Here is a 26,093-nt window from a genome sequence, read left to right as displayed (position 1 = left end):
AAAGTCGTCAACCTCCACCTCCAAGTCCCAAGTCCTCAACCTCCACCTCTGTATTCTGTTTCGTCGTATTCTGTTTGTTTACAATCACAATAATGAAATTATGACAAATGGGAATAGAGTTGAACTTGAAGCATTTAGCAACTTGAAAAAACACCCAATCCGATGGAGGTGTGAATTAAGACAACAGTGCAGAAGGAGGAGAATGGCCTTGCTTACATAAATACACTTAGTTATGAGAATCGCTGATATTGTTAAAATTTTCCGATTTCACTCCAGATTTCGATACTTTTAAAGTGTTTTGCATCAAAACCTCAAATCCAAATCCAGATTTCAATTATATGATTTAATTAGTCCGTGAGGGTAGATCGTCTTTCCAAGCAAAGGCACGTTTTAATAGGCTGAAACAAAATGGCGGCTTAAGAATGCAGTGATGTCACAGTGGGCTGAACAAGATGGCAGACTGCCATTTTGGTAAGGCTTATTTGGGTTTTTTCTTACAAGCATCCCGTTAATCATCTTCAAAAAGGGTGTTTTAACGCATCCAAACACCTAGTTTTCATTCAAGCACTCCCTTTGAGGTCGATAAGTATGCATGCAAAGTCTGGGGCCGCAGGGTTTCATGGCTTTGGAGTTATGGAGGAGACACACACACATTGCCTTTTATTATTATAGATTACACTGGCTCTGGAAATCTGTTACAATCATCGAAGTGATTCTTTAGTGGGCGTAGCCTGTAGGGAAGTGTTTTAGGTCCCCGCAAAAAAATAGAATTTTTTTTTTTATGCCATAATGATTATAACAGAACAGGGCAACGCTGGGTACTCCTGCTTGTAGTACTCTATAATAAACAAGCGTTACGCCTAGGTCCCCGTCGGTGAAGTGATGCGAGTTGACAAAGTGGAAGACGTAAGGCGGCCATCTTGGATTTTGACGTGGCGACCCAATTTTCAAAAGCATTCTTCCTTATGCGTAGATACACCCACACACCAGATTAGACGTTAGTAGTTCGTTAATTTTTCAAGATATTCCGCTCACAAGGTTCAGACATACATGGCGGCGGCCATCTTGGATTTTGACGTGGAGACCCAATTTTCAATAGGGTTCTTCCTTATGACTAGATACACCCACACACCAGATTAGAAGTTGGTACTTTGCTTATTTTTCAAGATATTCCACTCACAAGGTTCAGACGTACATGGCGGCGGCCATCTTGGATTTTGACGTGGGTTGCACCCGCACACCAAATTCGAATGCGGCCCTTCGCGTACGCACGTACGCCCGCACGCACGGACAGACGGACGGACACACGGACGGAGGGGAAAACCATAGTCCTCCTTTCGCTCCGCAGTGCAACAGGGGACAAAAAAAAAATCAAACTTAAATACTAAACTATCTACAATGTTTCCGAGTACCGAGCTTCACACTGATAGATTTGATGATTGATGTGTTGAAAGTTCCAGCATTGTTGAGCTAAAATAAGCTGGAAAAAGGAACAATCTCCATGTGTTCATTTCACTGTAACCTGTGGTTAAAAATTAAAGAATTCTGATATTTGCTCGGTATCGGAGACCCTCGGTAAAAAGCATTCCCAGCTGCCAGGAAGGCGTAGATATACCAGTGACGTCGTTACGCACAACGCACAAAGTGGAAGGAGGCATGGAACGAAATCTAGATAAATAAATACAACAACAGGGCATGGCGGGTCCAGTGGAGGAGGAACACAGGATGGCCGTTGCTGGTGAGTTTGGGACTTGTTCTCCCGCGGAAATCTCCGCAGCTTTCTTATTGAGTTAATGTGACCATGCTGTTGCACCGGTGTGCCATGTTCGAGTTACCAAGGTTGCAATCAGTTTGCTTTAGAGGTTTATTAAGTGATATTATCGAGTAGTGAAGGGATGGTTCTCAGCCATGGAAACGTTACCTTGCTGAGTTTGATTCCCATCTGGACGATGAGGTGGTCAACCTGCCGTTCTGCAGGTAGAAGAACTAGAACGGCAATCGGTGGAGCACATACCTCCACTAGGCTGACCAGTTGATGTTTTGTATCCCACTGATAGGCCAGATTTGGATTCGGACCTGAACCAAAATCGAATCGGCTTGTTCTCGTCACCTAATCAACTCATTCACCATGTTTTGTTATAATCCGTCCACAACTTTTTCAGATATTATGCTACATATCGTTTTTGGTCCGATCTCTCAATGGTGAAGAATTATTTAAAACAATCTAGTATCCGTATCCAGATCTTCACCAAAATATCATCATTTCGTCCTTTTCACACACCAAACGTCTCACCCAAGTTTCGTCCAAATCTGTCCACAACGTTTTGAGATATCCTGCTATGCATCATTTTTGGCCCGATCTCCCAATGTTGAAGAATCACTTAAAAAATTCGAGTGGCCGGATCAGAATCCGGATCTTCACCAAAATAGAATCATTTAGTCCTTGTTACATAAACTACCGCTTCGCCAAATTTCGTCCAAATCCGTCCACAACTTTTTGAGATATCCTGCTATGCATCATTTTTGGCCCGATCTCCCAATGGTGAAGAATCACTTTAAAAATTCGAGTGGCCGGATCCGAATCCATATCCAGATCTTCACCAAAATATAATTATTTAGTCCTTGTCACATAAACTACCGCTCCGCCAAATTTCGTCCAAATCCGTCCACAACCTTTTGAGATATCTTGTGCACAAACAGACAGACAGGGGTGAAACCATAACCTCCATCCCCATTTGGTGGCGGAGGTAAAGATAGGGTTTTCACTGTAATTTGAGATGTTTAAACAATATCTAAAGGCAAAAACGCTCAGTCTTAAAAGGTTTATTGATGTTTCCATACCCTATGCTTTATTCGAAATGTTAGGAATTCATAAATTGGGAATATATAAAGAACCACATTAATACTTGAAGTCTCTGCCTTAGAACTTAGCGAATGGGACTTGACGCTACCGAACCTATAGCAAATTTACATCCCCTTTCAAAGTTTTCACCTTTTGCTGCCTTATAGTCTGGAATTAAATTGCATTAAATCAGACTTTTCCACCTTTATTTACACATCGTAACCAACAACTTCGAAGTGAAAATAAATTCTACAAATTTCAGAAAATCAATTAAAAATACAAAACTACAATATTGTTGCGGATATGGGATTTGGCCTCCATCCATATCCGCTTGTAAATATTCCCCTATTTCCCCAATACTCCCCAACTATCCCCAATCCCCCCATTCCCTAGTTCCATTGTCTGTAAACAACACTCTGTAGAACCGACCTTCCCCTTTTTCCCCCATTAAATGTCGTACCCAGGTTCACCGCATCTCACGTAGACAACTATAGGACATCTTGCTAGTTATTCTTAGTCTATGTCAGTTAAGGACTCGTTTCCATTAATTCTGACTCTTCGTTGCACCAGAATGTAATTGTATGGCACCATTAGTAAGTTTAGGACCTCCCAATACCTCCCCGCATCTCTTCCTCATGGAACAACAACACCAACAACAACAACAGCGGCGGCGGCGGCGCGGGGAGTGTGCGTCCTCACTCCGGCTTGGTTAGCCGCCATTGATCATGTGCTCCGACGGGGTTACCACGCAGGGGCTTACTGTCAGCTCCTCGTCAAGGGCGGAGCCCGGTAACCCCCCGCACCCAATAAGAAGCGGCGGACCGATTCCATCTGGGGCGGAGCTAACGAGCCGAGGGCGTGTCACTCCCCGCTGGGCATGCGCAGGAAGACGGAGGTGACGTCAGATGCGCCTCAGCTTGGAGAGAAACGGACGCCACCTCCAGCACGACGATACCTACCCGCATCTCTGGACCGGACCGGGTCGATTCTGCCCCTGAGCCAAGGTGCACCTTGAGCTATCGACTGCCTGCCCTTCCTTGCCATCAATCCCTGTGTGAGTCAGTCTTGTCCCGTTTGTCTGTGGTCTGTCGGGGCTAAGATAAGACTGTGTCTAAGTGTCCATCTTGCTGTGCTTTACCTCTTGCCGTGTAATCTAACCGTTCTGCATAACCAATATTATATCCTCCTCCGGAGGTCTTGAGAACTGTACCCCTTGTGTCATTGCCTTAATCCCAGCCGTTGTGTCCTTTCCTTCATTGATTTAGCATAGCGCGATTCGGCCAACGTTCGAGTGTAATCGGGTAATCTGTGCGAACACGGCGGCCATTCCGCTCGGTCAAGCAACATCTAAGTCGTGTCCGTAACAATTGGTTGTCAGGAGTTGGATTCGGACCTGGGACTAAATTTGTTAGGCCCAAATTTTGGAACACCAATTGTACTATTAGAGTAACAATTGGTGTCGAGGAGTGAGATTGGACCCGAGCGCGTGAAACGCGCTCGAAATTATAACGGCGAAATTTGATTGTGTTTTACAAAAATAAAAACCCGAATTTTGAAAGTCGCGCTATGGCAGATCAAGACGGCTGGGTTCCGGTAGAGGAGAGTGAGGCAGGGTCGATCCAGGACCAAATTGAGGGACATGAGGAGAGCGAAGCAGTGAGGGTGGCAGGGTCGCAAAATGGCGGCCTCGCGCACGAGGTTGCGGGCGCGCAAAATGGCGCCTCGCACATAGCTACGGCGGCCGCACCCGCTGCACAAGTGGGAGGGATGGCCCAAATGCAGGCCCTCATGGAGCAATTTATGGTGCAAATGCAGGCGTCCCTCAAACTGCAGAGTGAGCAATTGGGGGTAATGGGGAACCGGATGGACGCTCAGGGTGAGCGATTGGAGGGCCAAATGGGGTCCAATAGCGAGAAATTGAGGGAGGACATGGGGGCCAATAGCCAACGGTTAGAACAAAACATGGGGGCCCAGATCGGAGGGTTAGGGAGTAGAATAGAGGGATTAGACAATAGATTAGGGGAAATACAGGAGGGGTTAATGGGGGTAGAAAACAGAATGGCCGCGCAAGAGAATCAAATGGAAGGGATGCAAAAGGGGTTAGAGGGGTTAGAAAACAGTATGGAAGGCAAATTGAGGGACATGAGGGACCAAGCGGAAAGGGAAGTTAAACAAATGGGGCAGCAGATAGAGGGGGTCAGAATGGGGGTAGAAACCAAACTGGATGCTCACAGGGAGGAAATGGAGCAGATGAGGGTGGCATCTGGGCAGGAGATGCAAGTGATGGGAGAAGAGATCAGAAGAGGGGTGAGTGAGGAGGTCGGAGGAGTGCGCGAGGAGGTGAGGCACTGTAAGGAGCACATGGAGAAGGAGGTGAGAAAGGGGACTGTAAAGTTACAAGGGGGCATAGAGGACCTGACGCAGGAGGTGGAACAGCTGACGGTGGGACAGACGGAGTTAGTGGAGCAGGTACAAAGGAACACTGCGGTACTAGGAGGGTTAAAAGCGACACAGAAAGAACTAAAAGACGACTTGATAGCGACGAAGAGGGAATGTCAGATGGTACGTGAGGGACTGACAACGAGGTTGGACGAGGTGACAGAGGTAATGGAGACGAAGGACCGGCAGGTGAGGACGCACATGGAAACGGTCAAGGTAGCCTTGGAGGACGAGCTTGAGGAGACGTACCGGGAAATAAAAGAGGTGAAGCAGAAATTAGAAGAAGTGGAAGAAGGGGTGAGCGAAATTAAGAAGCGACGGAGAGGGGATAAGAAAGAGATAAAAGAGGAGGTAAAAGAATTGGTCCAAAGTCTGTGTTTGGATCGTGATGATGTGCTCATTAACCGGATGAGGGATTCGCAGGTGATGGAGGAGAAGCGAAGAGGAAGAGGACCCGGTGTAAGTGGTGACCAATATGGTCGTGCGTATGATGCGCCAGGTGATTTAATGAGCTTGGGGGTCGAGATGGACCCGGGTGTTCGTGAGAGGCCGTTGGTGAAGTGTGCGACAGGTCTGGTGTGCGAAAAAGGAGGTGTGCGAGAAAGTCCGACTCTGGGGTGTGTGAGGAAAAAGTGCGTGCCAAGGAGTGAGGGTGCTGGCGAGAGTGAGTCGGTCGTAGCGCGTGTGCGAGGGAGCACATGGGAGCGCGTAGTGAGGAGTGTTACGGAGGGTGTAAAGGGAGAATGCACGCCGGTGGTGAGTGTTACAGAGGATGTAACGGGAGAGGGTGTGCGAGAAAGATGTGTGACGGACAGGTGCATGGGGAAAGAGTGCGCTGCCAAAAGTAAGGAAGAGTGTACACCTGTGGTGAGTGTTACAGAGGGTGTAACGGGAGAGTGTGCGCGAGAAAGGTGTGTAATGGACAGGTGCATGAGGAAAGAGTGCGCTGTCGAGAGTAAGGGTGAGTGCGCTGTCAAGAGTGGAGGTGAGAGTAGTGAGAGTGACAAGGAGCGTGAGTTGGTTGTGACAGGTGAGCGAGGATGTACACCTGGAATGGAAGGATGCACACCTGGAATGGTAGAGCGTGAGTGGGAATGCACGCTGGAATTGGTAGTGAGGCACGTGGTTGGGTGTGCGAGTGAGGGCACACCTGTGATTGTCACAGAGGAGGTGACCGAGGAGGGGCGCGAAGAGGTGTGTTGGTGAGGTGTGCGACCAACGAATGTGTGCCAAAGTGTTCGGTGGTCAGGTGTGTGACCAAGGCTGGGAGTGGAATGAGTGTACCGAGGTGTGTAAGAAAAGGTACGACGAGGAGCATGGAAACGGCTGGATGTATGAGCAAGAAAGGGGTAGCGTATGCATGTAAGCATGCAGGTAAGGCATCGACGGTAACCGGGTTAGAGGTTAGAACGACTTATAGCCGAATCGGGCCCTCGGTGCGCATCGGGCAGCTTCGCGTGCCGCGAGGACCAGCGGGGATCCGAACCACGGCGGTTTCGAAAGAACCGCCGTACGCGATCCACGCCGGGCCGCGCTTTGAACGGCCGCGTCCGTGCTCCACTAGGCGGAGCTGGCAGCCCGATAGGAAGGGTCGTCATGGCGACCACTTTTTGGTGAGACGTGCCGGCAGGTCGAGATCGGGACATTGGATGGCTCCGTGCCGAGATGGTGCGTGGGATCTCGGCACGGGTAAGCCCCCGTCCCTGCACCGAATGCCGGACGCATCCAGCCGCTGGCACGGAACAACCCGCATTCATTGCTCGGCTTTACGAAGCCGGGCTTTGGACAGGAATTGGCGCACCGAGAGGCATTAGTGAGTAGACTGTGTGATGAGGTTAGTGTTTTGGACCCAAAATTAGAAAAAAACAAAATTTGATGATTGGCAAAGGATTGGCAGTAATGATTGGCAGATGATGAGTAGTTATTGGCAAATTTTTGATTTGTTGAAATTTGATGTGCAAAATTGGTAGTGGGAGATGCCCGATGTGGTGGGATGGCAAATCCATCATCCCTCACAGAGTGGGGGCAAAGGAGCTATAGTTTATGGGGTGTATGGCAGTGAAAACTAGCCCGGGTGGGTTAGGTTATATTGTTAGGGATCTAGCGAGCGAAGATGACATTAGGTAACGTTAAGGTTAGTTAGTGACAATGATACCTGTAGTGGGGACGCAGGTAGATTAGTGTGGATTATAATGACAAGGGAGCGCAATAGTTTAAAGGGACGACTGGGAAGCGCAAGTTTCAGAGGGGAGTAGTTAGATGAGATGATGCTGTGTGAGAACTGGACAGGTGTGTGGAGCAGTGTATGAGTAGTGAGTGTTGTGGATCAGCGCGAATGCGCTTGGGGAGAGAAGGGTGCAGGTGGCACCAGGTGTGAGAGCACAGGTGTGCAAGTACAGGTGTGTGGAATATATGGAGCAGAGAATGAGTGGTGTGGAGAGAGTTGGAGTAAGTGGTACGGAGTGGTGTGCATGGTGCGAAGGTGTGGATGGGGGAAGAGTGGACCCCTTTCACGAGTACCCGGGGCGGGTAGTGTAAGTGTTAGGTAGAAGGTATAGGTAAATTGTGGTTGGATATTGGCATTTGTGGTGCGGTTGCAGAATGGTATTGTGGATGGGTGCATTAGTGTTGTGGAAATGGCTGGGCGTGTAGCCTGTTAGTGTGTGTAGTTGGTTTGGGCACTCCACCACTGTGAGGATGTCGGCCAGGTGAGGCCGCAGGTGGGCTCTGGGAGCCGGGAGTTGTGGATGGGGCCCGAGGATCCGGAGGACGGACCCGGGTAGCCCAGTGCCAGAGGGCACCAGGGGGTGACAGAGCCAGGAGAGCGCCTTCCCCAGTTAGATAGGTTAGGGTAAGGAGCAGGTAAGCTCGGGTGGCAACTACAGTGGTGGAGGTGTGCAGGTGGGTAGACCTGCTGGGAGAGCGACACGTCGCAGCCCAGAAATTGTGCGAAGGCACCGGGAGATGAATCGGGGGAGTGAGACCCCAAATTGAGAGGCACCACAGTTTGGTCAATGGGAATTGGTTTTTAGAACCCATAGTGTAAGTTGGCCAATGGATTGGCAGGGAAAGACCCCGGGTAATGTAAAGTTGTTAAAGTCATTTAGGAAATAGTTAGGATTGATGAACCTGTCGCACCATACGCAGCCACTTACCTGTGGTGATGATGATGACTCCACACCTGTGTTTTCTTTGTTTTGAGTTGCAGGAAATGAGAATTGCTGTTGGATTTGTGAGACGCATCACGACGTGGATGAGACATTGGGGTGATTCCATCTCTCCCTCCTTAGGAGGGACTGATGATGAATTGGTGATGGCAAATTTTGATGTTGAGTTGGAGATGGCAAATTTTGATGAGAGTTGGAAATGGCAAATTTGATTGGTTAGGAGGGAGAGAAGACGAATTTGGTTTATGGGAGGAACGGGGAAGACAGTAGGGACGTTTGTTGATTTGTAAAGTAGATGTTTATGGGTAGTGTTGTGTTTTGTGGCTACAGTAAGGGGTAAGGGAGGGGCAATGTAGGTTACCTGGTGGGGGGGGGGGGGGCGTACGGTAGGAACGTACCTGTCTCATCTGGTTCCCATGTGCCCCCAGTGTGCATCATCTTGTATTGCGTGCACTTTTGCGCCCTTACCACCTTACTCACTTGTCTTCTTCTTTTGTCTCCCACCTCCGAGGATCTGGCTTTGGGGCAGAGAGAGAGGAGAGAGAGGTGCTGGCTCTGCAGTTGTGGGCCTGTACTTTCGCTGCTTGCTGCCTGGATCGATACACCATATGGACCGCAATTTTTGTGGCCGCCCACCATGGACCGCAGTTCTTTTGCGGGCAAGCACCACCCGTTGATGGACCTCTGGGTCAACGTGGCACCTATGCCATACAGGTGAACCACTTTTAGTTGGCCCCCTGATGGCCACAATACAGAAATGGACGCGGTTGGCGCCTTTCTTTATTTTCTAAGGAAGCTAGAAGGCCAAGCACTTCAGGAAGGCAAGACCAGCGGCAGAACATCGGCCGGCTGCGACACCACCGGTGACGTTGAACACTTTATTGGTGCACCGGATGGTGCTGACTGTACATGATGGGGTGGTGCTTTTGGTGCTTGGATGGGGTGCTCTGCACATTATTAAAGGCCGTAAGGCCACAGAGCACTCGTGGGTTGGTGTATCGATGCTGGCATGCGTGCTCTCTCTATGCATAACATCTGCATGTGTTCCTCCAAAAACAGGTCCTGGATCGTAGTGTAAATATCAGTGTAGTCTTGTGTAAATAATGCTCCCTACCGGCTGTATGTTTAGTTTGAGGATTCTTTCCGCGATTCGGTTATCCTGTGGGTGTGTTTCTGTGAGGAGAAGGGTGCAACGTCGCAGGGGGACATATTTACTCATTTGTGAACATCTGTAAAACTGTCGCACTCAGGGTTGAGTTAATAGTAGAGGGAACTACATCTGAGTGCCACACTAACGTAGGTAAAGATTTATCGGGTCGGGACGCCCCAAGGTAGAGAAGGGTGCAATGTTGCGGATATGGGATTTGGCCTCCATCCATATCCGCTTGTAAATATTCCCCTATTTCCCCAATACTCCCCAACTATCCCCAATCCCCCATTCCCTAGTCCCATTGTCTGTAAACAACACTCTGTAGAACCGACCTTCCCCTTTTTCCCCCATTAAATGTCGTACCCAGGTTCACCGCATCTCACGTAGACAACTATAGGACATCTTGCTAGTTATTCTTAGTCTATGTCAGTTAAGGACTCGTTTCCATTAATTCTGACTCTTCGTTGCACCAGAATGTGATTGTATGGCACCATTAGTAAGTTTAGGACCTCCCAATACCTCCCCGCATCTCTTCCTCATGGAACAACACCAACAACAACAGCGGCGGCGGCGGCGCGGGGAGTGTGCGTCCTCACTCCGGCTTGGTTAGCCGCCATTGAACATGTGCTCCGACGGGGTTACCACGCAGGGGCTCACTGTCAGCTCCTCGTCAAGGGCGGAGCCCGGTAAAACCCCGCACCCAATAAGAAGCGGCGGACCGATTCCATCTGGGGCGGAGCTAACGAGCCGAGGGCGTGTCACTCCCCGCTGGGCATGCGCAGGAAGACGGAGGTGACGTCAGATGCGCCTCAGCTTGGAGAGAAACGGATGCCACCTCCAGCGCGACGATACCTAGCCGCATCTCTGGACCGGACCGGGTCGATTCTGCCCCTGAGCCAAGGTGCACCTTGAGCTATCGACTGCCTGCCCTTCCTTGCCATCAATCCCTGTGTGAGTCAGTCTTGTCCCGTTTGTCTGTGGTCTGTCGGGAATAAGATAAGACTGTGTCTAAGTGTCCATCTTGCTGTGCTTTACCTCTTGCCGTGTAATCTAACCGTTCTGCATAACCAATATTATATCCTCCTCCGGAGGTCTTGAGAACTGTACCCCTTGTGTCGTTGCCTTAATCCCAGCCGTTGTGTCCTTTCCTTCATTGATTTAGCATAGCGCGATTCGGCCAACGTTCGAGTGTAATCGGGTAGTCTGTGCGAACACGGCGGCCATTCCGCTCGGTCAAGCAACATCTAAGTCGATATTTGTCCTATAGCAAATTTACATCCCCTTTCAAAGTTTTCACCTTTTGCTGCCTTATAATCTGGAATTAAATTGCATTAAATCAGACTTTTCCACCTTTATTTACACATCGTAACCAACAACTTCGAAGTGAAAATAAATTCTACAAATTTCAGAAAATCAATTAAAAATACAAAACTACAATATATTGGTTGGATAAGTGTCCACCCCACTGAGTTAATACTTGGTGGAAGCACCTTTGACAGCAATTACAGCTGTGAGTTTGTTGGGATAGGTCTCCACCAACTTTGCACACCTTGATTGGGCAATATTTGCCCATTCTTTGGTACAAAACTGTTCAAGCTCAGTCAAGTTGCGTGGGGAGCGTTGATGGACAGTCATCTTCAAGTCATGCCACAGATTTTCGATTGGGTTTAGGTCAGGGCTCTGACTGGGCCACTCAAGGACATTTATATTTTTGTTCCTTAGCCACTCCCAGGGGCGGATCCAAGAATTGCAAGACGGAGGGGTGCACGAAGCCATAGAGCCGGTGGGGAAGGGGGGGGGGAGGGGTTGGGGAGGTGGGTGAAGAGGGGTCTGGTAGTCCTCCCCCAGGAAGTTAAAAAAAATTTCTCCTCAGAAACAGTATTTTGTGCGTTCTTGTAAGTTTCTGCATTTCCTTGCATTCTTCCCTGGTCCAACACTTCAGCAGATTGCTACAGATTCGGCACTTCCGTTGTTGTGGTTTCATCCACATGAAACATTTCTGGTTATGTATTATTGTTATTATTGGGGTTTGAAGGAAACGGCGATTATTGTTGTTAAAAGGTAAGGTTATTGTTGTTAAAAGGCGAAAAGGGTTAATATTTTAAATGAAACAGGAAACCGGATTGAGAACCGGAAGACGACGAGAGAGGAGAGGAAGAAGGCGGGAGGAGAAAAGTGGAAGAAGACGCGTGTCTTGAAGCTCCGTAGCGAGCGTGATCGAACGAAAGCCACGAGTAACCTTTGAGTCTCCTTGAAAGGAATTTCCTGCGATAGGTGTTATCGCTGGAGTATTGAGAAACCTGCGTAGTCAGGTATAGGTGTGGAGGTTCCGGAGAATCCTCGCCTAGGCGCTTCGACTCAAGTAAGAGCCGTCGGCCATTTTACACCGCGCACTGCGTTCACCGAAAAAGGTTTTGCTATGCGTCAGCTTTTCTCACCCTCCGGTCGTCTGCCGGGGATGTGTGTGCGCGAAAGCGGCGTTTGAAGAATACGTTGCGGTTCGCTGATTGAACTTCGAACGTGCACGTCTGGATCGCGCCTTTGGGATTTCCCTTTCCGCCACCAGTTTGATGTTGGTTTGGACCACGTGACTGGCCACGCTTTGCCTACGCCTCATTACTCGCCTCATCGCCGGGATCACCTTTGAGTTAAAGAGACATTGAGGAGGGTTCTTTTCTAGTCACTGGGAGGGCGCAGTGAGTTATCTTATTTTAGCGGATGGTACCATCTTAAGATATATTGAGTGCACTTTGTTTGCTATTGGTTGTACCTTTATTATTGTGTGTGATTTTCAATACAACATCTGTTCGTTTATAATCCTTGGTGTGGTTTCACTATTGATTACTGACACAGAATAACATTTTTCTGCCGTGGCTCCTCTCGGGGTTCGGAGGTATACCGAGACCAGGAGGTCGGGGAGGAACACATAACAAGATTCGCGATGACTAATGGCCAGATAGAGGAACTGGAGAAACGACTTGTTGCCCAGCTGTTCCCTCTGCTATAAATTGATGAATTTTGTATGTCTGTGTGTGTTTGTATGTCTGTGTGTGCTTCTATGTGTGTGTGTGTCTGCCTGTCTGTGTGTGTGTCTGCGTGTGTGTGTGTGTGTGTGTGTGTGTGTGTGTGTGTGTGTGTGTGTGTGTGTGCGTGCATGAGGCATGTTTTTGTGTAGTTCTACTGGAGCTTTCTGATGTGGAATTTCTGATTTGTGTAGTTCTTCCAAAATGATTGCTATGATCTCCTAAGTTAATTAGGCTAATTAACTACAAATAATCCGGAAGAATTCCCATGACGAAATTTATGTGACGAAAGCATGGTTTTTTTTACCGTCGCACTTGGAGTGTTTTATAATAAAGCAAAAGTGATTTAAAACCTCAGAGCGTTGGTAAGCTGCATGGAACGTTCCTTATTCAAAATAATCTGGACACGAGGGGCGTCCCACGATATTCATAGCTTTTAATTTGTCATAGAAAATCCGAAGGGGGGGAAGGGGTGTGCACCCCCTCCCCCCCACCCAGATCTGCCAGTGACTCCAGTGTAGCTTTGGCTGTGTGCTTAGGGTCGTTGTCATGCTGAAAGGTGAACTTCCGTCCCAATTTCTGCTTCCTACTGGGGGCAGCAGGTTTTCCTCTAAGATTTTTTTCTGTAATTTTCTCCATCCATTTTCCCATCTATCCTGACAAGTGACTCAATCCCTGCTGATGAGAAACATCCCCATAACATGATGCTGTCACCACCATGCTTCACAGTAGGGATGGTGCTCTTTGGGCGATGTGCTGTTGGGTTTGCGCCAAACGTAACGTTTTGCATTTAGCCCAAAAGGTTCCATCGTGGTTTCGTCAGCCAACAAAACCTTTTGCCACACGTCTTCAGAATCTCCAGAGTGGTTTTATGCATACCTCAAATGGGACTAAAGGTGGGCTTTTTTGAATAATGGCTTCCTTCTTGCCACCCTACCGTACAGGCCCTAAATTACATTATCAAATTCTACATGTTGTGTTATTTTATGAAGAGTAATTTTTCCAAGATATAATAATACAATATTCAGAAACAAATCTTTTCCTAAATCCTGCAACAGCTGTTGTAATTGATGTGAAGTGCATAAGCAGTAAATTATCTCGAATTAACCACATTTACCCCTTCACCACTTGTGAGACTTCCAACTGAGTTTATTCAGCAAAACCAAATGTGGCACCACTAGTACATGAACACAGATGATCTACTGAATAATCCATCAATTACATCACCCAGTGTACAGAATGAAAAATCTGATAGCGTTTTCATCTACTGAACTTCAGTTTTCTCTGATAGCAAAAAATTCCAACAACCACTAGATCCAGATGTCTACCTTTTGTTCGCAAATGAGATAATCCACTCATTTTCATAGGTTGTATTTTTAATGATGCCCACTCCAGAGTGGTTTTTAGCTAGCGCTATTCATCGGTCGTAAAATATTTTTTATAAAATGATGCACACACGTCATCAATCAGCTGACTATTTTATGGCCTACCTTGGCAACGTTAGGCAGAAGCAATGAAACAAAATTATGCAAGAGGAGCAGAAAAACGAAAAAAAAAACGTCTTGAAGAAATTACATGAAAGTTCACAAAAATTTACTAATCTCTTCAAAAGTAAAAACCGAGAATGAAAGCAACAGCGCCGGCAACAGCAGCAGCAGCCATAACATTAGGGCTAACATTTATACCTTACGAATGTCATTTTTTCCTCATTATACTTATTGTATGTTGTTTCTCCAGTCCAACAGAATACACTCATAGAGCTAGAGTATGTTGTTTTTCGAGCCCGATACAACACACTCATATAGCTAGAGTATGTTGTTTTTCGAGCCCTATACAACACACTCGTATAGCTAGAGTATGTTGTTTTTCGAGCCAAATACAATGCACTCATATAGCTAGAGTGTTGTTTTTCGAGCCCAATAGAATACACTCATATAGCTAGAGTATGTTGTTTTTTGAGCCGAATACAATACACTCATATAGCGAGAGTATGTTGTTTTTCGAGTCCAATAGAATACATTCATATAGCTAGAGTATGTTGTTTTTTGAGCCGAATACAATACACTCATATAGCGAGAGTATGTTGTTTTTCGAGTCCAATAGAATACATTCATATAGCTAGAGTATGTTGTTTTTCGAGCCCAATATAACACTCATATAGCGAGAGTATGTTGTTTTTTGAGCCCAATAGAATACACTCATACAGCTAGAGTATGTTGTTTTTTGAGCCAAATACAATGCACTCATATAGCTAGAGTATGTTGTTTTTCGAGCCCAATAGAATACACTCATACAGCTAGAGTATGTTGTTTTTTGAGCCAAATACAATGCACTCATATAGCTAGAGTATGTTGTTTTTCGAGCCCAATAGAATACACTCATACAGCTAGAGTATGTTGTTTTTCGAGCCCAATAGAATACACTCATATAGCGAGAGTATGTTGTTTTTTGAGCCCAATAGAATACATTCATATAGCTAGATTATGTTGTTTTTCGAGCCCAATAGAATACACTCATATAGCTAGATTATGTTGTTTTTCGAGCCCAATAGAATACACTCATATAGCGAGAGTATGTTGTTTTTCGAGTCCAATAGAATACATTCATATAGCTACATTATGTTGTTTTTCGAGCCCAATAGAATACACTCATATAGCTTGAGTATGTTGTTTTTTGAGCCCAATAGAATACACTCATTATTGAGTGTATTCATAGCGAGTGTATTCATATACGAGTGCACTCATATAGCGAGAGTATGTTGTTTTTTGAGCCCAATACAATGCACTCATATAGCAAGAGTATGTTGTTTTTCAAGCCCAATAGAATACACTCATATAGCTAGAATATGTTGTTTTTCGAGCCCAATAGAATACACTCATATAGCGAGAGTATGTTGTTTTTTGAGCCCAATAGAATACACTCATATAGCTAAAGTATGTTTTTTGAGCCCAATACAATGCACTCATATAGCAAGTGTTGTTTTTTGAGCCCAATATAATACACTCATATAGCTAGATTATGTTGTTTTTCGAGCCCAACAGAATACACTCATATAGCGTGAGTATGTTGTTTTTTGAGCCCAATAGAATACACTCATATAGCTAGATTATGTTGTTTTTCGAGCCCAATACAACACACTCATATAGCTAGAGTATGTTGTTTTTTGAACCCAATAGAATACACTGATATAGCTAGAGATTGTTGTTTTTTGAGCCCAATAGAATACACTCATATAGCTAGAGTTTGTTGTTTTTTGAGCCCAATAGAATACACTCATATAGCTAGAGTATGTTGTTTTTCGAGCCCAAGAGAATACACTCATATAGCTAGAGTATGTTGTTTTTCGAGCCCAATAGAATACACTCATATAGCTAGAGTATGGTGTTTTTTGAGCCCAATATAATACACTCATATAGCTAGAGTATGTTGTTTTTCGAGCCCAATATAATCCACTCATATAGCTAGAGTATGTTGTTTTTTGAGCCCAATATAATACACTCATATAGCTAGAGTTTGTTGTTTTTTGAGCCCAATAGAATACACTCATATAGCTAGAGTATGTTGTTTTTTGAGCCCAATAGAATACACTCATATAGCGAGAGTATGTTGTTTTTTGAGCCCAATAGAATACACTCATATAGCTAGAGTATGTTGTTTTTTGAGCCCAATAGAATACACTCATATAGCTAGAGTTTGCTGTTTTTCGAGCCCAATAGAATACACTCATATAGCGAGAGTGTTGTTTTTTGAGCCCAATAGAATACACTCATATAACGAGTGTTGTTTTTTGAGCCCAATATAATACACTCATATAGCGAGTGTATGTTGTTTTTCGAGCTCAATATAATACACTCATATACAGTGCATTCAGAAAGTATTCAGACCCCTTCACTTTTTTCACATTTTGTTATGTTGCAGCCTTATGCTGAAATCGTTCAAATTAATTTTTTCCCTCATCAATTTACACTCAATACCCCATAATGACAAAGAGAAAACAGGATTTTAGAAAGTTTTGCAAATTTATTAAAAAGAAAAAACTGAAATATCACATTTACATAAGTATTCAGACCCTTTGCTATGACACTTGAAATTTAGCTCAGGTGCCTCCCATTTCTCTTGATCATCTTTGAGATGTTTCTACACCTTGATTGGAGTCCACTTGTGGTAAATTCAATTGATTGGACATGATTTGGAAAGGCACACACCTGTCTATATAAGGTCTCACAGCTGCCAATGCATATCAGAGCAAAAACTAAGCCATGAGGTCGAAGGAACTGCCTGCAGAGCTCAGAGACAGGATTGTGTTGAGGCACAGATCTGGGGAAGCCTACAAAAACATTTTCTGCTGCATTGAAGGTTCCCAAGAGCACAGTGGCCTCCATAATTCTTAAATGGAAGAAGTTTGGAACAACCAGAACTCTTCCTCGAGCTGGCCGCCCGGCCAAACTGAGCAATCATGGGGGAAGGGCCTTGGTAAGAGAGGTGACCAAGAACCCGATGGTCACTCTGGCTGAGCTCCAGAGATCCTGTGTGGAGATGGGAAAAACTTCCAGAAGGACAAGCATCACTGGCACCGATCTGAGCACTCCACCGATCTGAGCTTTATGGCAGAGTGGCCAGACAGAAGCCAAACAGTTCAATCTTGGTTTCATCAGACCACAGAATCTTGTTTCTCACAGTCTGAGAGTCCTTTAGGTGCTTTTTTGCAAACTCCAAGTAGGCTTTCATGTGTCTTTCACTGAGGAGAGGCTTCTGTGGGGGCCCCCCATCCTTAACTTTTACCCAGGGCCCCAAAATCACTAAGACTGCTCCCTGTACGAACATACACACAAACACCCCTTAAGAACACCTTCTATAATTCTCCTTTATACTCCAATAGAGAGAATCACCACGAAGGTTCGTCCTTATCCAAGAAGCTCAAATTCCCAGGTGATTAAAATTTTGGAAGTAACCGGTAAACTGCTGCACCTTGACGGTTATTCGATTTGAGTCAAACGCTAACCCCAACGTTAAAATCTGTTCCCCTTTTACACAAAACTTTTAGAATGCATCTCACTTCCACAAACATCACAATCATATATTGCAACGGATATACATTTTGTATGAAATCTTAGGCATACCAGCATTCCCCTCCCACATGCCACCCAACAGAAACACAAATAATTGACGACCCCCCCAAAGCCATTAAAATAGCCCAGTTTGCTGATGTTTTAAGGCCAGTGGCGATATGTTTATGTTTCGAGTCAATTTATTGGTAACCCCCGCTAACCCCCGCTCTGACAGGGAAAATGGCCTTAAAATGCATGTTGTTGTTGTTGTGCCCTGTCCTGGTCATATTGGCTTCAGTAATAGATCACATTGAATGTGCAAGCTAAGCACAAGTTGTTTTGGAACCCTAGAGATAGAACAGCATAACACAGGAAGTAAAATTAATCATTTGACACAGGAAACTTTTGTGGCTATTTTGGTCAAATAAAGGAACAACACATTTCAAGCAAAATCCATTAAGGGGCATTGTAAAATCTATAGAAAGGCAGATGATTGAAATGGATCTTATTATGGGCATTAATGCTAGAAAAAGGCCAAAAAGGTAAAATAAGGAAACAGAGGATGCAGCCATATAATTTAGCCTATCACCTGGTGTTATATCCAGATTGTGAACACAACATATTTGATTTCTCAACTTGCATTTTTGCTTACCATGTAACATCTCTATCCCATTTCCTAAAACATGGCTGTGTTGGCTTTTCCATGGACAGAATGCCAGGCTGTGCTGCAGCAGGGTTCCTCACGTCTCACCAGCCAGCTGCAGGATGCATGGCGTTTCATCCGCGGCCCTTATTGTCCAGAGAAGCTGGTCTTCAGTGTGACCGAAAACCGTGTGGTGGTTGAAAGCGGCAGGCGTTATGTCGTAGGTTTCTTGTTGCATTCTTTGGACATCATTACTGTTGCCAATCAACATTCTCATTGAGATATTGATCATGGGCCATGATTAATATCTCCATGACAATGTGGGGAATCGTTGATTAAGTTATCAGACAAGAAAAACAATACAAAAATACAACTAACATTAAGAACAATCCGCAGCAGGACACGCCAGCATCGATTGTACAAAATTGTATACACTAGACACCAGGGGGGTCATGTTACTATCTTTATCATTAGTAATACCATAGTAGAGTACCCACTCTATGGGCGATGTTGTTACAAGCGTACAACACATTCTTCTGACACATTCCTTTATTTGGGTGGTATATAGGCAACAAACCGCTGCCTCAAACGCTCCCTAAAATAAAACTAACTCAGGCTACGTATATGAAGTGAAAACGTGCGAATTTCTCATGTGCGCATGTAATACACTGATTAATTATATATAGCTCGGATAATTCTAATTGCATCAACCCTCCCTGCCAAGGCAGGAAAAGCCAAGATTTGCAAAAAAAATTAAATTCCAAGACTTGATAAAATCAAACGAAATCTGCACAGACACAAAATTATTGACACCCGAGACCTAATATTTGGTAGCACAGCCACTGGACAAAATAACTGCAGTTACGCGCTTCCTGTAGCCATGAATGAGCTTCATATACCTCTCTACTGGCAGTTTGGCCCACTCTTCTTGTGCAAACTGCTCCAGTTCTCCCAGATTTGAAGGATGCCTTCTCCCAACTGCTGTTTTCAGATCTCCCTGCAGGTGTTCAATGGGATTTAGATCTGGACTCATTGCTGGCCACTTCAGAACAGTCCAGCGTTTTGTGTTGAACCATTCTTGGGTGCTTTTTGAAGTGTGTTTGGGGTCATTGTCCTGCTGCAAGACCCATGACCTTCTTCGGAGACCCAGCTTTCTGACACTGGGTTCAACATTGTGCTCCAAAATGCCTTGGTAATCTCTTGATTTCATGATGCCATGCACACATTCAAGGCACCCAGTGCCAGAGACAGCACAGCAACCCCAAAACATCACTGAACCTACTCCATGTTTGACTGTAGGGAAGGTGTTCTTTTCTTTGAAGGCTTCATTTTGTTTTCTGTAAACATAGAGATGATGTGCTTTACCAAAAAGCTCTAACTTGGTCTCATTTGTCCACAGGACATTCTCCCAGAAGGATTTTGGCGTGTTCAGGTGTGTTTTGGCAAACTCCAGTCGGGCTTTCTTAGCAGTGGGGTGCTCCTGGGTTGCCACCCAAAGAACCCCTTTTCATTGAGTTGGCGACGGATGGTGCGAGTTTAAGTTGTAGTACCTTGTGTCTGAAGGTCAGCTTGGATCTGTTTGGCAGTTGATCGAGGTGCTTTCTCCAACATTCGAACAATCCCTCGCTGCAATCTTTGATCAAGTTTTCTCATGCGGCCACATCCAGGGAGGTTGGCTGCAGTGCCATGGGCCTTAAACTTCCTCATAACGTTGTGTACGGTGGACACAGGAAAATCAAGGTCTCTGGAGATGGACTCGTAGCCTTGAGATTGTCCATGCTTGGCTACAATCTTGTGTCTGAACTCCTCAGGCAATTCTCTGGTTTTCTTTCTTTTCTCCATGCTCATTGCGGTATACACAGTGACACAAAACAGCAGAATGACTCCTTTTCTCCATTCAAACTGGTTGAATGAGTAATTTTTATATTGCAGGCACCTGCAACTCACGACAGGCGAGTTAAATTCCAAAGTAAAGGAGAATCACCTGCTTGAAATCTAATTATTACTAACAACTTCTAAGAGGTGCCAATAATATTGTCCGGGCCATTTTAAGATTTCTGTGTGGAATAAGCTAAGATTTAGTAATTTTTTCAGCTTTTTAGCTCACCTGGAATGAAGAAGAACAAACAAACTTTTCAGCTTTTTTTGTTTTGTTCCACTGCAAACCAAAGAAATACAAATGTGGATACCAAAATATTTTTTAATTTCAACAATTTTCTGGAAGAAATGGTGCATTGTTTGAAAAAAGTGCAAGGGTGCCAATATTTTTGGCCACGACTGTACATACATTTACTCCATCTATAATAATAAAAGGCAGTGTCCTTCTGTCTCCATAACTCCAAAACCATGAAACCTAGAGGCCCCAAACTTTGCATGCATACACCTGGACATCCAACAGATTGCAGGGATGAAAACTGCGTGTTTGGGTGTGTTATAACACCCTTTTTGAAGATGATTAACGAGGTGTTCAAAAGACAAGAAGACCAAAAGTCTAACAGCGGCATAGCCGGACTTGTAAAATTTTATAAAGCACAAACACATATGATTAGCTTTTTAAAAAGTCGTTAATGCTGCTTATAACATTAAACAAAGAAATTTTGAGGAATCCCGACATCCATGAGGTAAGTTTTACTTACAGAACTGAGTGAAAATCTACTGTAATCGATATACCCCACAAGGGTTGGAGGTGTTCTCATTTACCTAGCAGCTAGCTGGGGCTTGCCAAGCCAGCCATTCCTTAAGGGTTTTGAATGGAGTGCTTGCTCGAATGCTTAAACCACTTGGCGATCTCTCCACAAGAAACTTGGTAAATTAACACACCCAATGTTCTTGTTACCAGTCCATAGAGAGACTGTAATCTATATACCCCAAGAGGAATGACCTTTCCTGCCGCTCTCAAAAGTGAGCGGTTGTTTACGCCGTAATGATATCATATACGTAATGACGTAGCATGACGGCTGGACACAAAACTGCCGCTACTTTAAGATATACAAGATATATATTGTTATGTTTGTGGGGGTAGGGATACTTTAGTCCAGGTAGATTTGTATAGGTAGGTGCTCCAAATGTCGTGTGGAAACCTTGATGTAATAAGTACTTGTTTAGACCGTGTGTTCGGATTAAGTTTGTATATTCGTCCCCATCAAGGGGGTTGGGGGGAGGGGGGGGGGGGCATGTTAATTAGCTCAGGGATTATGTTAATTAATTCCTTGTATGTTGTTCCCTCTGTGATTTATCCCTATATCCCTTATGGCACCACATTAGACACTAGTTAGAATCGCGCATTTAATGGCATTCAATAATAAAACATACCGGAAGCCAGGATGTCGAGCCCTACCACTGACAACCCCGACTTGGGAGGCACACATAGTACGGGCAGGCCGAGGCCACGCCTCGAGGAGCCGTGATTAGCAATGGTACTGGATTGATGGGAGGACTGGTAAGAAGCAACTCGCTGATTGGCGAAGCACGACTGATGACGTCAGAGCATGGGTGATAAAAGGACGCGCTCGGAGACATTTTGGTCTTCTTCTTCGCTTCGCCCTCTCTTCGCTGGTTTTTGTCTTCACTGCTCTTCGCTTCTCTCTGCTCTCTGCGTCTGGTCTGGTCTAAAAAACCAATCTGCTTCTAGCTTTTGATTGGTGACAAATTAATTTACCCAATATGCAAATTATTAAAATTTCAGGTCAATCGCATGAAAATTGATGATTTTATGTGACGCTGACCTTTGACCTTTTGACAAAATTATTAATTTGCCTTCTCCATATTTTCATAATAAAGCTTTGGTGAAAATGTGATTACAAAACTCAAATGGTAAAAAGGTACTGACACTTCACACACACACTGACACACACACACACAAACACACACGGGGACACACACACACACACACACATGGACAAACACACACACACGGACAAACACGGGGACATACACACACACCATTCAAAGACTTATGGGAAGTTACGAGGGGCGGCAATTTGACATCTCGTCCCGAGTGTCATTTTTCCTCGATACGCCACTGCTCCAGTGTACTTGCGATCTGTTTTTAAAATTCCCTCTAGATGAAGAACCCAGATTGCGTATATCATATTCCCATCAGGAAGCGACTCATTGTTACCCGGCATAGCCGAGTACTTTTGCTAGTTATATATAAATTATCTGGTTTATATCCCTGGTGTTGGCTTAGCGGTTAGGGTGCCGGCTTGGGATCCTAGGATCCTGGGTTTGAATCCCGGTCAATCGCTGAATTAACGCCAGGGGGGTTGACTCAGCCTGTCATCCTTCCGAGTACCAGTCGGCAAATTGAGTACCAGCTTGCTGGGATGAATGATCACGGTGTGTACCCCGATTTAGAATAGGTACACCATATCCCTGCGCATCGTAAGAGCGTGACCAAGGGTTGGTGTCAGGAAGGGCATCCGGCCATAAAAACATTGCCTCAAACAGGGAACCATGATTGTCATGGGGCCCGCAAGGCTAACCCTCGCTATAGCGGGGAAAATGGCCTTAAAACGATCATTCATTCATTCATTCATTCATATAAATTATCTGGTTCCACCAGCCTACAGAAAAGCTGAGCATAAATGCATTAAAGGTAACTTTGGATGGGTCCCGAGGCACTGGCCTAAACCATCTGAAATGTTAAAATGGTTCAAGTTATCCGCTGTAAATATCACAAGGTGCTGACATTTTGGGCTTTAACCATCTTCAGAGCAAAAGAGGAGCAGGAAGTAGAATTTATTATTTCATACTTGGAACACTCAAACACTTATTTTTATTCGCAAGTTATGTGCTGGAATGACTTTTTTTTTATCTCAAATGTTTATTTGTCTAATTATTACGTTTCTGCTGTTGAGTTTCATTGTGATGATAATTGCAAAATGGCCCGACAGCCCATAATGGATGGTCACAAAGTAAACAAATTTTACACAATAAAATCATCAAATTGACTAAATTACATGAGCATAATCCACAGCAAATTGATGAGCAAACATGAAAAAATATGAAAATGAAGTACTGTACTGTATAAGCAAAAGTATGGTGTTAGCGAAAGAAAATGTTTGCGAAATGTTTGGAAGAACAAATGCGTATTTACCAATGACCAGTTGATAAAATAATACCCAAAACAGAAACATAATTTGTTTGCAAATATGTACATATTGCAGAAATATCTCCTGTCCTCCTTCAGCTGTACACCATTGCACTACTACGTACTGGTGGGTGTGTTGAGACATATATACCTGTCGAGCGGAGATTCTCACAGCTGGTGTCTCTGCACAAAACCCTACGTCACTGCTTTCCTGATCTGCCCGTCTCTCTGCCGTCACGTCTGTGCTGGAGTGTACTCACATCCTCTATGAGAGAGCAGCGTGGCCAAGAGATTGAGACATACCTGAAATGCCTCGCTGCCCTCCCTTCAGTACGTTGTGCAAGAGAGTTCCAGGTGCGGACTCACAATTATGTTGACCACTCTAATGAATCTTCATAATACGTCTCACCAAGGTATTTCTTTGACATAAAAGAATGGTTCCTCCAGGATTTTTTTTACCATGCGGAGCTTGTGCGTGCCCACGAGTGCATCCGGGGTGGTGCCTACGAGGAAGCAGTGGCCATTCTTTCTCCAACCCTGTGCCTCCAGCGTCGCCTTTCTTGGGACTGGCTGGATTTGCAGCGTGGAGCATCGACACTTGCTGCCATAACCGTATGCCAGTTTGATTTGAGCAATCAGCATGCTGCATTGCGGGCATGTGTCGACGCCATCGATCTTCTTGAGCCAGAGGGATATAATTCTACCACAGTAAGCACACCACCACTACTGCTTCCACTGACGGACATGGCACGGCGCCTTAGCGTCAACCTGGGAAATAGAGACACAAGCTTTGCCAATTCACTACTCAAGCGGCTTGAAGGTCACCAGGTGAAACCTAGTCATGTGCCGACTCTGAAGGAATACATTGTCACACAGCATTTAGAATAAGCTCGGCATCAAATCCCAAAAAAGGACATTCCATGAAATATAGCTAACTGGTGGTAAAATAAATGAAAACTACTGACCTAGCTAGGCTCAGTGATTTGTGGCTGCTCTTATTGTTATTATTATTATTATTTAAAACATTCCACAGGTTATTAGGCTCATGGAAGACCTGCAACAAACCATGCACACATTTGCAGACAAATACAAGATAACGCCAAACTTTGACTTCAGACAAACACAGCTGCTGAACTGGGGGAAGTGACAACCTCCCAGGGCACTCTGGGTACCGGCAATGCCATCTTTATGACATTGTTTTTGCTCCGCACCAAGTCATGCAATTGAGGCATTTACCACTTCCCATGGATGCGAACCTATGGGGATTGTCCATGCTCTTATCTTTTTTTTTTCCCCAAAGTATTTGGCACGAGTCGGCTGACCACTGACCTCCCAGACTCAGAGCGGATGCCCTAACGATTACGCCACCGAGTTGTTTGACATCTTGCTAATGGCTCCCATTTTGAGTTGGTTGGCCAAAATGGCAGATGTATATTCCAATGGCATTGGCGAGTTTGACATTTACTCAACACTGCATGCTTGACAATAAATCCACAATTTTTGTTGTTTTCTCCAAATGGATGATTACTGTGCAGAAGGATTGGTACCTCCCTCCCCACTCAGGTTAGTCCCTTTGCATAATACTTGCAGATGATAAGACGAAAGGGTACCATGCACGGATATTTATTCGCATAAAATGGAAGTAGGAATAAATCCCTACCAAACCAGGATACATTGTAACGTGTGAAGTGGGGATGCAAATGGGAGATAAATACAATGGCGTGTGCCTTGAGATCATGGCACTCTCCCACTCTGGACACTCATTAAAATGGTACCATTTATACCTTTAAAACAAATGACAACCATTCATTTTTAAACAACTCTTAGGTGTCTAACTGATATTGATATGCTATTCTTATGTTCAGCAATGCAATGGCTTTGCAGGAAACATTTTTTATTAATCATTCAATTATTACCTTTATTCATTATTATATTATGGCTCGCCAGGCTAAGATACCAAGGTATGGCAGTTTGTGTACTCATTTTCAAGTCACCGAAGCAGTGGGTGCGAGTACAGGACTGAGACTCGGGCAACTTCCCAGCTAAATATGATATTAAAAAGGAATGTTGAACCAGTGATCTTTCAATGGTACAGGTACTGGCAATTTTCCAGCATAGTCTCTGACTCGCTATCAAATGGAATGCTTGCTCGTTTCTACCCATTTATCTTACCCATGGTTCGCATTATGAAAAAAAAAAAAAACTTAATTAGTATGCATTCCATTTTACAACAAACTTTTGAACGTAAGAAAAAAGCATTCAATACAAAACAAAGTGACCAAAATGAAACCATTAACCCAGCTCATTGTTTGTCTTTTGGCTTCAACTGTTTCTTTGAGTGGTTTCCCCAGTGGTTTCCTTTGTGGAAGAGACTAGATGAGATGTTACAGTTAGAGCAAAGAGCTTAGAGGCAGAACTACTTGAGAGAGGGGAGAAGAGAGGCAGCAGGTTTCGAAATTACAGGAGAAGGGTGAGAGGAAAGGTTAGAAATGAGCAGAGGTAGTGCAGCAGACTTTGCGTTCTCTCTCAGCTTGTCTGAAAGAAGATTGAAAAGTGGGGAGCAGGTGGAAGAGGAAAATAAAAGGCAAGGATAGTGTCAGCATACACAAGGCAAATGCATTAAAATGTTCTTCTCCGAAACCACTTAACAGGTCGATGCGAAACTTCATAGATATGATCGGCCACACAT

At 44.8% G+C, this 26,093-nt stretch overlaps 2 protein-coding genes across 4 annotated transcripts in view; one reads left to right on the top strand and one right to left on the bottom strand.

Annotated features, from left to right (window-relative positions):
* The first annotated feature begins 1,600 nt into the window (after positions 1 to 1,600).
* LOC137436982 (sorting nexin-21) lies at positions 1,601 to 25,072 on the top strand. Of its 2 annotated transcripts, XM_068131252.2 has the most exons (5): positions 1,601 to 1,738; positions 18,381 to 18,532; positions 23,504 to 23,758; positions 23,852 to 24,112; positions 24,705 to 25,072. In XM_068131252.2, exons 1-5 carry the CDS (start codon positions 1,696 to 1,698, stop codon positions 24,723 to 24,725), a joined length of 732 nt encoding a protein of 243 aa, XP_067987353.2. In that variant the 5' UTR covers positions 1,601 to 1,695; the 3' UTR covers positions 24,726 to 25,072. The 2 variants fall into 2 exon arrangements, with proteins under 2 accessions (XP_067987353.2, XP_067987352.2); XM_068131251.2 differs by lacking the exon at positions 24,705 to 25,072 and having other exon boundaries at positions 23,852 to 24,370.
* Positions 25,012 to 26,093, bottom strand: part of RAP1GDS1 (Rap1 GTPase-GDP dissociation stimulator 1) — a 70,657-nt gene continuing 69,575 nt past the window's right edge. For both annotated transcript variants that reach the window (XM_068131248.2, XM_068131249.2), the window contains one exon: positions 25,012 to 25,939. In XM_068131248.2, coding sequence (XP_067987349.1) covers positions 25,821 to 25,939 — 119 coding nt within the window. In that variant the 3' untranslated portion in view covers positions 25,012 to 25,820. The remainder of the gene's footprint in view (positions 25,940 to 26,093) is intronic.

This window comes from Myxine glutinosa, chromosome 11 (genome assembly GCF_964187855.1).
Source record: "Myxine glutinosa chromosome 11, kmMyxGlut1.1, whole genome shotgun sequence".
In the NCBI taxonomy this organism is placed as follows: domain Eukaryota; kingdom Metazoa; phylum Chordata; class Myxini; order Myxiniformes; family Myxinidae; genus Myxine; species Myxine glutinosa.
The sequence above is the reverse complement of the archived record's forward strand: the minus strand, read 5'-3'. Positions and strand labels throughout refer to the sequence as shown.